Source organism: Argentina anserina, chromosome 2 (genome assembly GCF_933775445.1).
Source record: "Argentina anserina chromosome 2, drPotAnse1.1, whole genome shotgun sequence".
NCBI classification, from domain to species: domain Eukaryota; kingdom Viridiplantae; phylum Streptophyta; class Magnoliopsida; order Rosales; family Rosaceae; genus Argentina; species Argentina anserina.
The window spans coordinates 19,379,093-19,394,417 of NC_065873.1; the positions used below are offsets into that span (position 1 = coordinate 19,379,093).

Consider the following 15,325-nt stretch of genomic DNA (forward strand, 5'->3'; position numbering starts at 1 on the left):
TTTACTACTATAAATAGTTATATAAAACAAATATTCAAAGTACATAATATTTTTTATTTTAATTGTGTCATATAATGCTAATGGGTCGGGCCGACCCGTTTCTTGGCCCGACAAGGGCCCGGGCTTAATATTTAAGCAAATAAGTTGGGCCGAGCCCGACACGATAAATAAATGGGTCGGCCCGAGTACGGCACGAGCACAATTTTAGCTCATTTAAAATGGACCGGCCCAGCCCGGCCCATCCCGTTTGCCACCTCTATGTCAGATAAATACAGAGTGTATTCCATAAACTAACAGAGTGTGGGAAGCACGCATCGTTTACATTCATTGTGAAGAAACCACGCGCAGTTTTTCTCCATCCTGTGTATACTGTATGCTCTTCTCAAATCTCAATGACCAGAATATCAAATCAAAACCCAATCACCCTTAGGAACAAAACTGATTTATCCTAGTTCTAGACATCAAACATGGAGAGAGAATCAAACCCATAAATTAAAGAAACCAATAAATCAGTGGAAGTTATTAATTCCATAGAATCCCAGTAGGCATCAGCAGCACAGGAGCTAGATCAAAGGGCACAAACCTCCTTCTTTCGGAAGCACGATGGGGCAAGGGCGAAGAAGGTGATTCTCATTCATGAGATGACTATTCCTTCCGGCGGCGACGAAGGTGTTGGACAAAACCTTTGAATTCAGGCAATTAGAGTAGATCTCACAAGAAAAAAAAGGAGACTGAATCAAAAGGTTAGAACTTCAAAATGCTTCTCCCTTCTAAAAACCTCCCAAAATCTATCACAAAATTTCAACCATCGAGGAATTCAATTCAGAAATCTGAGTTAACTATGTTGGTTTTTCCGTTCTCTGTTAAACCCTCATCACTTGCCTGACTTAACAACAACTAACGCCCACTTCAATAAGTTGATCCACGTGTACAAATAGACGATCCAGATTGACCGGTATGCATACTCGTAGGTGCGTTGAATCCGTTTTCAGATTAATAACTCTAACCTACGATTAGTCTTTTTGTGAGTCGAACTCTTGTTGCATTTTACTTACATATGTGAGACTAATGCCATCAAACTAAATGATTGATACTGAGAAGGATCCTAAAGTTTCTTGTTCCAATTATTCAACAATCGACAAGTATCCTTTTATAAGAGTAAGAATATATCTAAAGCAAACTCGCATTCTTGTATAATTTTAGATTATAAATTTAGATTAAACATTTTAAAGTTGCTGGAATCCTCGCATATATATAATCACCTTAATTATCAGTTGATCAAATATTCTAATTTTGATCCTAGCTAGTCAATTAGGTAGGGGGTACTAATTAAGCACAGATCGACCAAAGGAAAGGAATAATGTTTGGGGATTGCTGAAATATGTGCGTGCGTGTTCTTTCAACGATGTTGGTACGCTGCATTTACTTTGAGGATTTGTTTCTCTCAGACAAGTAGGGGATCAAACATCAATAAGACTTGGAAACTTAACTAAATGGAAAATTGCTTACACAAAGATACATTCAAGGAGTTGAACTTTTGCTTCTAGAGCGGAGTAAATTGTTATTATAATCCGAACCAAATTAAGCTTCCACAACTTCTAATCTCATTTTTCATAAGTAACAATGCAATTAACAATTCAAGATGATCCGAGTACCCAAAGGGAGGTATATCAATTTCAATGCGGGTATACCTTCAAGTTACTTGCATTTTATTTCACTTGGTAAACCGTCCATTTTAATATTAAACTAAGCAAATAAGGTTAATCACCTTTTAGACATTACCCCTAATACTGTAATATATGCATGTACGTGTCTGAAAGGTTGCAACACAATCAAATTTGAGAAATAATGTGTTCCGAACTCAAAACTTGATCTTCGACATTAGCTTAAAAACGCTTGAGAACTCTTTGATTATAATCGCTAAAATATCCGTACCTCATAATAATATTAGGTAGAAGCACATAGAAGAGAGAAGGAAACGTCTACTTAAACCTTTAGGCCGGATTAGTTGCGCTCATTTGTTTTTCTCCAAACAAACAAAACGAGAGGCTCAATATATACATCATTGGGGCATAGCACGTTTGAATTAGATCATAGATTCATCACCGTCATATATATTCTTGGATGGATCATGCTGTTTTATCAGTTCCTCATCATTCGGACGGCCAGTGCTTGAAGCTCACCCAAGTCAGTGCCGTTATATGCTCTCTTCTTAGAAGAAGCTTGGAATGCAAATTCCTCTGATCTGCTGCTGCTTTGTATCTCTTGCATATAATTCATAGCTTCATTGCTACTGTGATCAATGGAATCCAGCGAGCTCTGAGGAGAAATAGGATTCATGTAACTCGGGTAACTCGGAAAGTTTGTCACTCCATTCATATTCCCCTGCCATTGACTCTCCATGGCTCTTGAATCCATAAGGCTTTGATGAGCCACTTGTGCCTTCACTTGCATCAATTGTGCTTGTAAGCACGCCACCTATGAAACGAAAACCACCAAAGATTAGTATGCGACACCATATAAACTTTATACTCTAATACTATTTAATGTTGATAATCTTAACTTGTTCATAATTGTTACATTGTCGGACAAGAAAACATCTTCTTCTTTTTCTCGAAAAGAGCCAATTAAGTATAATTCAGAGGAAGTTAAAAGTAGGACTATGCAAAATGAGCTTCTAAAGAATATCAATGCGAGATATATTTTTATGCTTGTATATAAGAACAAGCTAGAACTAGCAAGTACCTGTTGCTGCAAGGCGAAAATGTGAGCAACACATCCATAAACGGGGTCTCTAATCCGAGCTTGAGCTTCATAGGCAATTGTGACAACAGCTTCACATCGATCATGGACAGGGACATGAAGCAAGAGCTTGGAGACATTGCTAGCCCCAAACACTTTGTGAATGGCAGCAAATCGGGCAGGCCCTTGTTCGGAGCAAAAGTACGGAGCAAATATGCAATCAGAGGCACACTTCCTCCTCAGAAACTTGCATGCTCCACAAGGAGAGCCAGTTCCAGTAGTAGTAGTGGCACTGCTACCAGTACTCCCAGAAGCCATGGTATCTAGAGAGAGAGAGAGAGAGGAAGAAGTAAAGAGAGGTAGAGAGAATGACAGAGAGATAACAAAAAATATATTGAAGAGGCACACGGGTGCACTAGAAAATGGTGCAAAAATGAAGCTTGAGGGTGAATGGAGAAGAAAGTGGGGAAATGAGAGCACATAAAGGGGGGTCTTATAAGAAATGGGACTATGGGAGGAGGAAGGGGACATGGAAGGTTTGTATGCAGGGTTCTCAGGAGACATTTTAAAATGGTTGATGCAATATTGGGTCTTACTTTTCTTCTTCTGGCTTTGAAACTTATTAAGTTATTATAGAAATGGTTTTTTGGAGTGTGGGATGATCAACTGGCTTCTGGGTTGTGATTAGCCAATTTTTAAATGTGGCAAGTTTGATTTTTAGGGTTTGAAGAGTGGGGTTTATAGTTTTCTTTCCGCCGAACGCCGCACCTGGGAACTGGCGCACTTTGTCGCGTTGTGGAATTTGTGGACTAGGGGTTTACTGCTACTTGCCACCTGTTAGTGGTTTTTACCGACAATGACTAATGATTCAGTTACCATGAGCATATATTATGTTTGTTCATCAAGAATCAAGAGTTTAAAAACCCCGTGATATACCCAAAATTGTAGTTTTGGCTCTTCAATAACTTAGGGGACCTCTCACGGAATTGTCAATATTAATTGATAATAGTTATGTTAGGATTCTCATAAAATAATCATAAGCCACCCATCTGATTTATCAATTACATATAAATAAAAATTTGTATGCGATACATTCGGTTTATCAATTACACGCAAATAAAAACTTATAAGAAGATGATACTTCATATGCAAACGTGAAATATATACGTTGAATATAAGAATAATAATAAGCAAATAACGTGCTTAAAAGTTATATTTATTCGAACTTACACCTAATTATAAATTATGTCTAAATCAGTATGTTTTCCTTCGAACTCAACATGTATGCATGAGTTGCATGCATGCAAATTAGGTTTTGGGTTAAATACTTGTGACACTCTATACTTTAGGTGTAAAAACAGTTTTGACCTTCTACTTTTAAATTTAATCTGTATATCCTTTAACTTTTATTTTTAACAGTTTTATCCATTCCGTTAGTTGATCGTTAAAAAATTCCGTTAAGCCGTTAAAATGTCTAGAATACCCCAAATTCAAATCATATTTTTTTCTTTTTTTCTTATGCCTTTTTTATTTTCTCTTTTGGTCTTTCTTTTTGTTTTTCTTGTTTTTAAATTTCATTCATCATATGTGCTATCAAATATATATAATTGTAATCAACACAAATTATCAAATTAATTGTAAACATCTTATAATCAATTGGATAATGCCTAAAATGACATGTGAGTGCCAGTACTCAAATCCACTTATAAACTTCTTTTATATTATGATGCTCTACAAACATATTTTGATTAATTTCTATAATGCTAAGACAAAAAAGACTTCTACTATCATATCCATACTTTGATGCAAAAATAGTTTCAAATTATTTATTTCCAATTTGATGTTAAGCAATTGTCATTAATTATCCTCTTGTTTACAATTAATTTGATAATTTGTGTTGATTACAATTATATATATTGGATAGCACATATGATGAATTAAATTTAAAACCAAGAAAAACCAAAAGAGAAAATAAAAAAGACATGAGAAAAGAAAGAAAAAAATCTTATTTGAATTGGGGGTATTCTAGGCATTTTAACGGCTTAACGGAATTTTTTAACGGTCAACTAACGGAATTGACTAAACTGTTAAAAAAAGAAGGACAAAACTGTTAAAAATAAGAGTTAAAGGATATACAGATTAAATTTGAAAGTAGAATGACAAAACTGTTTTTACACCTAAAGTATAGGGTTCACAAGTATTTAATCCTTAGGTTTTTGATTAATCTCTAGATTAAGACCCTGACTATCACCTAAGACCATTTTCCAACTGGAAAAATTAAAATAGCATGGCTAAAATTTTAGTTTTGAAAAGTTGAATTATTCATTGATGTAATAGTCTCTAACCGATAGAGCTAAATTTTTATGTCTTAAATTATATTTTAAGATTTGAGGTGGTTATTATATGTTTAAGTATTATAATTTTGTATTAGATTCTTATTTTAAGTAAATAAATTATTTTCATAATTAAGAAATTAGTTCTAATATTTTATTATTCATTTTAATTCAAATAGAGAAATATAGTGAGGTTGATATATATGTATATATATATATATATATACAGTCCCTATCCAGAGTGAAACTTCACTCTGAAATTACAGAGTGAAGTTCCAATTTTGGCACACGTTTCGGTCAAATATTTTCACCAAAAGCGATTCAATATTTAGCTATGCTATTCAAGATCATCTCTACAAAGTTTCATCTAATTTGACAATTGTTTGAGTTTTCAAAATTGAGATTTACACTAACGGTTCACGTTGAACAGTTTTAATTCATTCATTGATTTAATCTAATTTCAATACCTTAATGATGTCCGAATTAGATGAAATTTTGTAGAGATGATCTTGATATATATATATATATACACACATATAGATTATTTTTTAATCCATTCCTAATTTTAATCCTCAAAATTAAAATTTATTGTATTAACCAATTAAAATTAAAATTTATTGTATCAATCATCATAATTAAAATTAATTATGTTAATCATTAAAATTAAAATTAATTATACTAATCAACAAAACATAATTTTACTAATCATCAAAATTAAAATTAATTGAAAATTAATTGTACTAATAAGAAAACATGACCTAAGATGAATTGTCTAACAAGGATGAGACATGTTAGTTCAAGTTCATAAGGAGTACTCCAACTTGGTGAAGAAAAATTATGAAGTCCTGCCGGTTCTGTTTGGGGAATTGGGTAGTCAAAGATTGGCTTTAATGGTGATGAAGTTGGTGAAGCTGTGTCCTCGTGCGTTATGCTTACATTCAACACTTTCAGACAAAACTCGAATGACTGAAAGTCCAAAGTGGTTTGAACAATGCCATCGTTTTCACAAACTCTTGCGTCTCACCCCAAAACAGATTAAATGCAAACCCTGTTGCTTCACTCTCCACCTTCAACCAGAAACCACTCCTCCGTTTCTTATTGTTGCAAAAACTAGACCTACCCAGTAACTCATTTTACTACATGGCCCAGTTTTTGTACAATAGGGGGAAAGTGCAATGCATTGATGTGCTTCAGAACCAGCTGTGAGGAATAGAAAGTAGCACCGGTGGAAGACCTTGTATGAAGAAAAAGGGTTTGTCACCGTCATCTTAACAAAGAAGAATGTTTGTAGCAGAAGGCCACATTCCCATGTCATACTTCTTATCTCAGCTGTGGCTTTGCTTGCGCAGCACGTTCATTGTCAAGCTCTTTAGCACCAAGCAAATTATATAAAGACTAAAACGGAAATTTGCCATCAAGAATCCAGTTTCTTGTGACGCGAGCATAGATTGTTTGGAGTCAATGAAGATCATCATCCAAACACATGTCACACATGCAAAGCCACCTTCAAGATCTCCAAATTGAAGATCAATTACGAAAGATTTCTCAGGCGTAATGGCATGGGAGATTTATTTGGCACAAAAAAAAACACCACGACTTTGGATCCAAATTAGCGCTGGTATTCATTAAGAAGTCCCAGATTTCTTTTTAGGTCCCAAACGTCAAGTTACTTGCGAGATGGTTGCTCACAAGTCTTGACCACTTTCTTGCTATAGATAGATTTGAGTACACTGACACATGTTCGTCGGCAGAAGTGGCTTACTAAAATTAGAGAGATAAACACTCCCAACTTAGCTGATCTTGGCTTAACAAAACAAGGCTCATCAGTAGTAGACTAGTTGTGACTTGCCCTAGTTATGTGCATCTGTTAACTAGGGGACACCATTTGGCTATGAAAATTCGTTGACACGAAATAGGATACAATTTGGGACAAAGAAATGGAAGAAGTGGCTTTAACAAAATCAGGGAATGATGAAAGTTCTTAGTTAGAACTTAGAAGTTGAGCAACACAAATTTTGTTGAAGAATACGTTGGTAAAAGCGGCTCAATAAAACTTTACTTTTGCCAACGAAAATCAGGTGATTCAGGTCACAACTTATGCCGATAAGAGTTCATTAGTAGAAGTGGCTTACAAAATTAGTTCAAGTCCACGGTCATCACAAGCTACTGTTTACAGTGCCAGAAGCAAAAGTGATAAGATCTCCAGCAATCCACAAAATAGATCTTATCGACCAAGTTCTACAAAATGGAAGGTTGCGAGTTTCTGGCCACCCCACCCCACCTCCACTGTACACTAGACCAAAATACTGACATCCATATGCCTCCCTCACCTCTTGTGGTGAAACTTCACCTTCAATAGAAATTGCATCTTCACCTGTTAAGAGAACAAAATATCTTATTTAGGGTGGCTCTATGAATTACAAACCTAATTATCCATGTATACCTTATATTGCCTACAATGTGGCTGCCGCTTTCAGTAATTACTAGTAAACAAGTTAAATCAAATTCTCAAACAAGCAAAATTAGTGAACAAAACTGCCACTTTTTATAGAAGATAGAAAATGACCAGAACGAACGGAGTTCAGAACTTACTTGAGCTTTATCATAAACGATATACTCATTATACATCAGTTCAGTGGTCCTGACATGTGAGTCCACGGGTTTGCCACAGGGCACAGTAACATCATTCCTCCATTTCATGTAGTCTGACTCCTCAGGTTTTTTCTTGCCAAGTCCCTTTATAGAGTGCTTTCCATTGGGAGGTTTATCCATATACTGAATACAGTAAAATAATAAGTTAAATGGGAAAAAGTCGTAAGAGAAAATAAGTCTCATGCATCCAGTATGTTCTCTTCTTACATAAGGTCACTGGAAATTTCTAGGGGAGTTCAAAATAGTTGACAAATAATGTCAATTTATATAGAATAATAATGTGATCAACAGACATAAATAGAAGGATAGCAGTCGAAAAAAGAAAAAGAAAAAAGGATGGCAGAAAAAGAAAGGAAAGGGGGATGCAACTGAGCTCACCGTAGCTTTCTTGAGCTCGTGGATCTCTCCCAGGGCAACTTCACTTAAAAGCATGAGGCCCACAGGATTTTTCTTATCTGTATAGCAGTATTGAGCACTCTTACTGACAAGGTCAGCAAAGTAAATCCCCTTGCCAAACTGCACAGCAAGATGCTTAACCTTGTAGTTTCGAGAAAAGTGGATAAAACAGTGTGGCCAATGTTGTAAAGACATTCATGTATCAACATCAATACATATTACATACAGATATGAATATGGACGGAGAAACAAACCATATAACCAGTAGCCGGAGCTTCAGGAGGAGCTATTCTTAGTCCTTGGCTAAGTATACCCACAAAGTTTGTAAACCGAGAACCTGAGGAAAAGACAACCACCATTGTTCATGATTCTGTATCCTAAAATTTTTATCAATAGACTTCTATGCACCTTGTAAAATAATTGCAAAGAACTATAGCCATTCTCATCTCAATGCTGAAAAAGTTTATCCATAGTCCATAAAGGTTATGGTTAGTACAACTTACCATGCCAAAGCAGCATTCTGTTTTTAAGCTTTTTCCGGTAGGGAGCATATTGATCAAATTCCCCTTCCCTTTCAAGTGAAAAAACTTCTTCAAGTTCAAGACTCCAATCCTGATAATCTCATCACATGCCAGAAACAAGATTTACATAAATAAATGAATTGACATTAGCAGAGTATATCCAAACTTTTCACCAGGACAATATGTCCAAGAGTATAAAAATGAAAACCACAGTATATTCAAACTTTTCACCAGGAAATTATGTTAGAAGAGTATCAAAATGCAAACCCACCGTATGTGTAGGGGCATGAGTAGTATGAAGATACTTCTCAATCAACTGATAATCTTCACTATTGTGAGGAAGTGGATTCATACAACAACGGAGCTTCTTATACTTCTCATCTAGAGAGTCATCAGTATCAGCATCAAAACCGACTAATCTGGAAGCAATTTCAATGTCCTGGAGAGCTTCTAGCATTTTCAACTGCCATGAGAAAATGCAAGCCATATCAACCTTTAATGCCTTGCATTTGAGCTATACAAAGTTTTGGAAATCAGTTTTAAGCTAAATGCTTATCAGGGGGAGACCAATAGAAAACCCTCAATAAAGTACAGCAAAACCAATAGTCTTACAATTAAGGGAAGTCTTGAGAATATGAGATAACTTGAAAGATTTAAGCACACAGAGCTCACGTACCTTTGACTGAAAGTCATCCTCATCCCTAATAATATGCGGATGTATAGAAGGGATCACTGTGAAAAACCGATTGCTTGCATCTACAATCAAGCTATCTTTTATGGAAGAGGAACCATCACTCTTTAATAGATTCTGTATATCTGTTAATGCCTCAAACCCTGAATATAGAATATATAGATTATGTTTTCAGCTGCCAAGCGCATTAAAATTAAAATGAAGAAATTTTGAGCTGTGCAGCAAATTAAAAGATTGTGTTTTCAGTGCTTACCCTTTTGAATATTGCTTTTACTCAGTTTACCAAGTGGCATCTCTGACATATTTATCTCAAATTCCATCATGGCAGCTCTGTGAAACTTGACGGTTAGTCTCATCGTCAAAAACACATAGATACATATAGCTATATGATATAATATATACCCTATGTACACACACACACAGGTGTATAAAAGATTGGAGGGAGGAAAAGGGGGACCACCGCGGGTGGGAGCGGACAAATTAAATAAAGTGCCATTACCGGTATGTTTCAACATTGAAGAGCATCTTCATCAGTTCTGCTAACTGGGGAGGCAATTTACTAGGTGCATTGTTCTGATTTTTCTTTGAAACCTCTTTGTTAACACCATAATCCTACAAGTTTTAACAATTTATTAAACTAGGACAAGGATTAGTATTATATCCTTCTGGAAAAAAAATGAAGAAGTGAAAGAATGAGCAGTACAATATCCAATGGAAAGAATTTTCCAGGTCGCTTCTGAAAATCTTGTTTTTTCTCCCACGCTTCCCATGAATTGCCAGTCTTCTCAAGAAACAAACGCTTAAACTCAGATATGGCATCATACTTTGACATCTCTTCCAGTTTGTTACCTCCAATTTTGTCATTTCCCACTCGTCCCCATTTACGGAACACATGGCACTCTGAACTTTTATCGTCTTGTATAATTTGGAGGATGTAATAACTTCACATAGAAAAGAGACAGGGAAAAAGAGAGTCAAATTAGTACATTATATTTTGAAATGAGTTTATATTTACTAACCAGGATGTGACATGTCAAGGTAGAGACTATGATTTCCTTAAAAAAAAAAAAAGCAGGAAAACGAACAAACAAAAATTAACAGCAGTGATGCTTGACTAATAATGATAAGTTTCACTTCCACAGTTTCCTTATTGTAAATGAAAAAATTTCTAGTCTCTACACTTGATGGTTTTTCTTTTTGTTCTTCCGTTTCTTCTTTTTTCCTTTTAATAGTAGAATAATGCTTTCATCCCAAGCAAACTATAAACTGAATAGACAACTTTAATCCATGTCCTTATATCACTAACTTTTAAGACAAGATCATATCTCAGACATCTTTAATTAAACCATGATGGCCTTGCATGGGTATCCAACGCAAGATTCTATCTCCGACATCTTTACTCAACCATGGTGGCCTTGCATAGGTATCCAGGGCAAGCAAAAGATACTAGCAATTTATTATCCAGGAAATGAGTAATAGATTATGTCCACAGATATCGCTAAACAAGGAAGATGTGCTATTACAAACACACCTGTTAACACCGGTTGACAAATCAGACATGCTCAAAGTAGTATTGTATATGCTTTTTCCATCCTCGAGAATGTGACCCGTGTCTTGCAATCCAGAAGATTCATGAACAGAGCTTTGCCCTTTTACTTTGACAGTGACCATGCTAGAGGCTTCACCAACAGCTTCAATTTTGTAAAGATCAAATGGTAGCTTTTTCTTTCTCTTAAAGCACTCAACCAGATAATCTTCTCTAACAATTGGTATTTTCATCCTCCTACAAATGAAACACATCTTAGTGAAGCAAAAATGAAACTAAATAGAAAATACTGAGAAGTCAAGAAAGTGATTTGATAGTATCTTCACCTTGCTTTTTTCATCTCAGCATCTTTGTCATCCAGTCCTTCACCCACAACTAAGCAAGTAGTATCTGCACTTCATTTTTAAGCAATTATGAGCATCACTATGCATCCTGAATAGCTTAAAGAACCACCCCTATTTCAAAGAAGGCAAGATATTAAATCAAAATTCAGTAGGTGATAATCACATGCCTTTTTTTATCTTGGCATGAATGGATCCAGCTGCCCCTTCTATATCTTTATTCCACTTTTCCTGCATAATCAAAGATGAATTAGATATACAGAACAGAAACTGGAGTGAAATGTTATCCCACAGATACAAAGAAATAAATAAAGACATAGAGAAAGGAAAGAAGATCATGCCATGGATTCTTTTGGTATTCCACGAAAAGAAACTTTCAAATCTGCCAAGCTGGCACCAGATTGAGGTTGGCCATTGAAAGCCTGACCTCCAGGACTGTTGGATGATGGCGGTGGCAGTATTCGTGCAGGTTTGCAAACTTTCTGTGATTTGAACCACTGGAAAATAAAGAAAAATCGTTATATTTTGGTCTTTGGATGACTATCAACCCATATAAGACACAGGACATAAGTACCTTCTGCAGAAATTGATTATCTGTATCTTCTGGGACTTTCCACTTCCCTTTAAGACGTTCAGGTTCTTGAGTAGAGTAAGAACACTTGCTCCATGCAGTCAGGAATCCGTGGCACCTGTACATGGCTCCAGAATAGTGAAGATGACCGGAACAAAGTGGGCAGGTACTAAGTGCTCCAAACATCATTCCATCAGCGCTGGACAAGAAATATCGCAAAAGAAAATTCAAAAGGTGAGAAACTAACGATCCACATTTCTTTATCAACTGATAACAACTTATCACTTAAACAAATATTGGTGGAAAATAATCTTCTGAAAAATACATTGGTGGAAAACAAAACAAGAGGTTTCCCATTGTGAGAAACTCCAGGTAACAAGATTTGAGATACATTCTATAGACTGAAAAATCCAGTACAGTACAAATATTTATTGCCATAACCCTAAAGGCAAACATAACTGTAAGCAAAAGATTGTGAAAAAAAACATGAAAAATTATCTAAACCAGATTAAAGGCAAACAGATCTGTAAATAAAAAAAAAACTCAGAGGAATTATGAACAATAAAAAAATAATTAGACTAAAGTAATGCTTGCAATTTCCACAATTGGGGGCAAGATTATAGAATATTACCAACGCTCACGCATATCAAGCTCTGATCCTGTTGAACTCTGAGCATTGGCTTCAAGCATTTTACGCAGCTCTACAGTTGTCACATGCTTTTTGAGATCATCCTTCAGAGCCCAGAGCTCTTTTGTTTGCGCCTCCATTTGGCTCTCTATATCAGCAGCACTCACAGACGTATCCCTGCTTGTTGACACGTCACCTTCCGACTTAATAATCTTTGACTTCTGATCATCATCCCCATCTTTTCTTCGTTTAGTGCCAGATTTAGAAGTTGACTGTGGCAGAATCTCTTTAATATCTTGTGCCTCAACTTTTTTGTCTGAAAGGATGATTACTATGAGATAAACAGTAACAACTGAATAAAACTGATGAACAGCAGCAACCACTGAGTAAAAAAAAAATCGAAATAAAACAATTCTGAACTCTATACCATCCTTAGCTAAGGCAGACAAAGCTGCCTGATCAGAAACTGGGATGCTCTCCCATCCAGATAGCTTCTCCACTTCGGCCGATGGTGATGATTCCATGAAACACTTGGCATGGTACCATGCCAAGCCCCTAGCTCCTTGACCTTCAGGCTTGGTTGATACACGGACCTATTAATGGAATGAAAAACAATAAATGGAGATTTAACAACAACTTATGCCTAATCAAGGAGAATTGAAAAGTACAATGATGATGAAGACATTTGGGATAAACGTAGATGAAACTTTCCACACAATCACAGAATTCTGTTGTCAGTGTGTTTTGACACTAGTGGTACTCCATTACACTACACCAAGTAAGAACAAAAGGAGGGGGTGGTGGGTTGAGGTCTTCAGAGTATAATTTGGCTGGTATCTCAAGATGGAAAGTCCTCACGTACAGATACCTTGTTTGAGGAGCACTGGGGAACTACGGAGAATGACCAGAGGATCCTTCTTATTGGAAAGATAAGTTCATCACAAACCAATAAAGTCCTCTAAACGCGGACTTACTAGACTAGTGAGGGAAACCATAAGCCTGACCATGAGAAGACAACACTATGGCAATGAGATGCCCTGTTATAAGTACTGATTCTTCTCAGCTTCTCAGACAAACAATACAGCAAAATCCTACGCTTGCAATTATATTGAGCATCTAGTTGACCCTTGCTAGAACTCAAATAGATGAAAGAACATCTTAAAATAAAGTTATACAATATTGTGCCAAAAAAAAAAAGATGACCATGGTTATCAATTCTGAAAATCTACATTTGGCTTGCAGATTTCTTTTAAGAAGAAATGATGCAGAAGCCAAGAACTTCTATCTTCTGCCCTGCATCAAGATACCTAATAGACCCAAGGATGCCATTCATCGCACCCTGAGATTGAAGAAGGTCCCAATTATGCAAAAGATTACTTACTGAACAGACAAAAATGGAGAAAAATGGAGAAAAAATAGTTACTACACTAGTTACCAACCTCCCCCTTTAAAATCTTATTGCTGCATATTTTGCAAGTAGCCCGAGAAGTTTGCGAAACTTCAATACCACTGGCCTTGCTTGTAGTTTTTGTTTCCGAGGGGCCAGCAGGACCACCTGATCCACCACTTTGTACATAATCTCTAATTCTCTTCTGATCTTCCCACCGGAGCAGCTCAAGGCCTTCCACTTCATCAGTTCTAAATGCAAGACAAACGCATAGCAGTTAATTTCCACAACCATCCACTTCAGTCACTGATAACGATTATATTACAGAATATTACAATAAAAATACATACGATTTTATCTGCTTTGCCTTCTTCATTATGCAACTAGCATGGTTCCACATCTGAAAACAAAAACAACCAATAAGGCAATAATTATCATACATGCGCTGGTATTTCCCCAAATGCAGGTAACAGAGCAAAGATTATGATTGAGAAAAATATATATATAAAAAAAAATCCATTTGTGTATGGTAGAGGCGACAATTCTTTCTTTTTCTTTTGGTGCCAATTCTTAATTACGCTCTGAGCAATGCTTCAAGCCTTTAACTTCACATCTAAGTGTAACAAAACCTGAGCAATTAACCCAGGTCTAAATAAATTTGCTAGCTTTTAACAACTAGACATTCAGTTTACCCAAAGTTTTAATTTTTACCAACAAAAACACCACGATCAATACACAATGCAGCAGAAATACACAAAGAAACCTCAAAACCTAAATTTCTAAGAAAAAAAAATCATCGAAATATGTAACTTTTCAAGGTGAGGAGTTTGGCCGGAATAGTAAGAACAAGTAAATTGAAAGCACAAAAAGAGTTGTGAGCTTTATGCGTTTCTGGATATTGACAACGAATAACAGAAATATATGAGTAAAAATAGAGAGAGTGAGGAATGAGAGGAGTTACGGGCATGAAGCCGTCGAATTGGGTGGCCTGAACCATCTTGCCGAAGCGGAGGGTCTCTTTCTCAATGGGGTTTCTGCAGGTTTTGCATGACGAGCGTGAAGACTTGGCGTACTCCACCTTCCATGGCTTCTGGTTCTGAGGGTCCGCCATTCTCAGAAGTCAGAAGTCTCTATCTCCCTCTCTCTTGTTATTGGAAACAAGAACAACAACTGAGAGAAGAACCGACCAAACACAAGGGTGTGATGAAGTCACAGTCCCACAGACACAGTGGGAATGAAATACCTTCTTGTTTCTAGTTCCTACTGACATTCGGAGCTCCACGGCTCTCTGTCCTTTTCTGGACCTCCACTTTTCACCCGCCCCGACTTAAAGACCCAAATTTATAATTTATCTAAAACAATTACAAAAAATCCTTTAAGTTCTGACAAACGACAACAATTATGTGACGAAGTGATGATGTTACTTGATGATCATGTAACGGTCATAGATACATCATTATATCTAAATCTGAAAATTAACCAACTAAAATTTTGCACGATCATATGTTACTATTCCG

At 36.2% G+C, this 15,325-nt stretch overlaps 2 protein-coding genes across 2 annotated transcripts; both read right to left on the reverse strand.

Annotated features, from left to right (window-relative positions):
* Positions 1 to 1,994: 1,994 nt before the first annotated feature.
* On the reverse strand, positions 1,995 to 3,060 carry LOC126785186 (LOB domain-containing protein 16). Its single transcript, XM_050510800.1, has 2 exons — positions 2,746 to 3,060; positions 1,995 to 2,478 (listed from the first exon to the last, which is right to left on the reverse strand). The coding sequence occupies exons 1-2, from the start codon at positions 3,058 to 3,060 to the stop codon at positions 2,143 to 2,145; spliced, it is 651 nt and encodes a 216-aa protein (XP_050366757.1). The 3' UTR covers positions 1,995 to 2,142.
* Positions 3,061 to 7,149: 4,089 nt separating this feature from the next.
* On the reverse strand, positions 7,150 to 15,081 carry LOC126785161 (poly [ADP-ribose] polymerase 1). The gene is made up of 20 exons (XM_050510772.1): positions 14,770 to 15,081; positions 14,159 to 14,208; positions 13,861 to 14,059; positions 12,849 to 13,014; positions 12,425 to 12,737; positions 11,797 to 11,992; positions 11,564 to 11,719; positions 11,393 to 11,453; positions 11,208 to 11,271; positions 10,867 to 11,118; positions 10,039 to 10,276; positions 9,835 to 9,947; positions 9,589 to 9,665; positions 9,321 to 9,478; positions 8,916 to 9,107; positions 8,627 to 8,735; positions 8,378 to 8,460; positions 8,106 to 8,243; positions 7,668 to 7,850; positions 7,150 to 7,449 (listed from the first exon to the last, which is right to left on the reverse strand). Exons 1-20 carry the CDS (start codon positions 14,917 to 14,919, stop codon positions 7,402 to 7,404), a joined length of 2,946 nt encoding a protein of 981 aa, XP_050366729.1. The 5' UTR covers positions 14,920 to 15,081; the 3' UTR covers positions 7,150 to 7,401.
* Between the last annotated feature and the right edge of the window lie 244 nt (positions 15,082 to 15,325).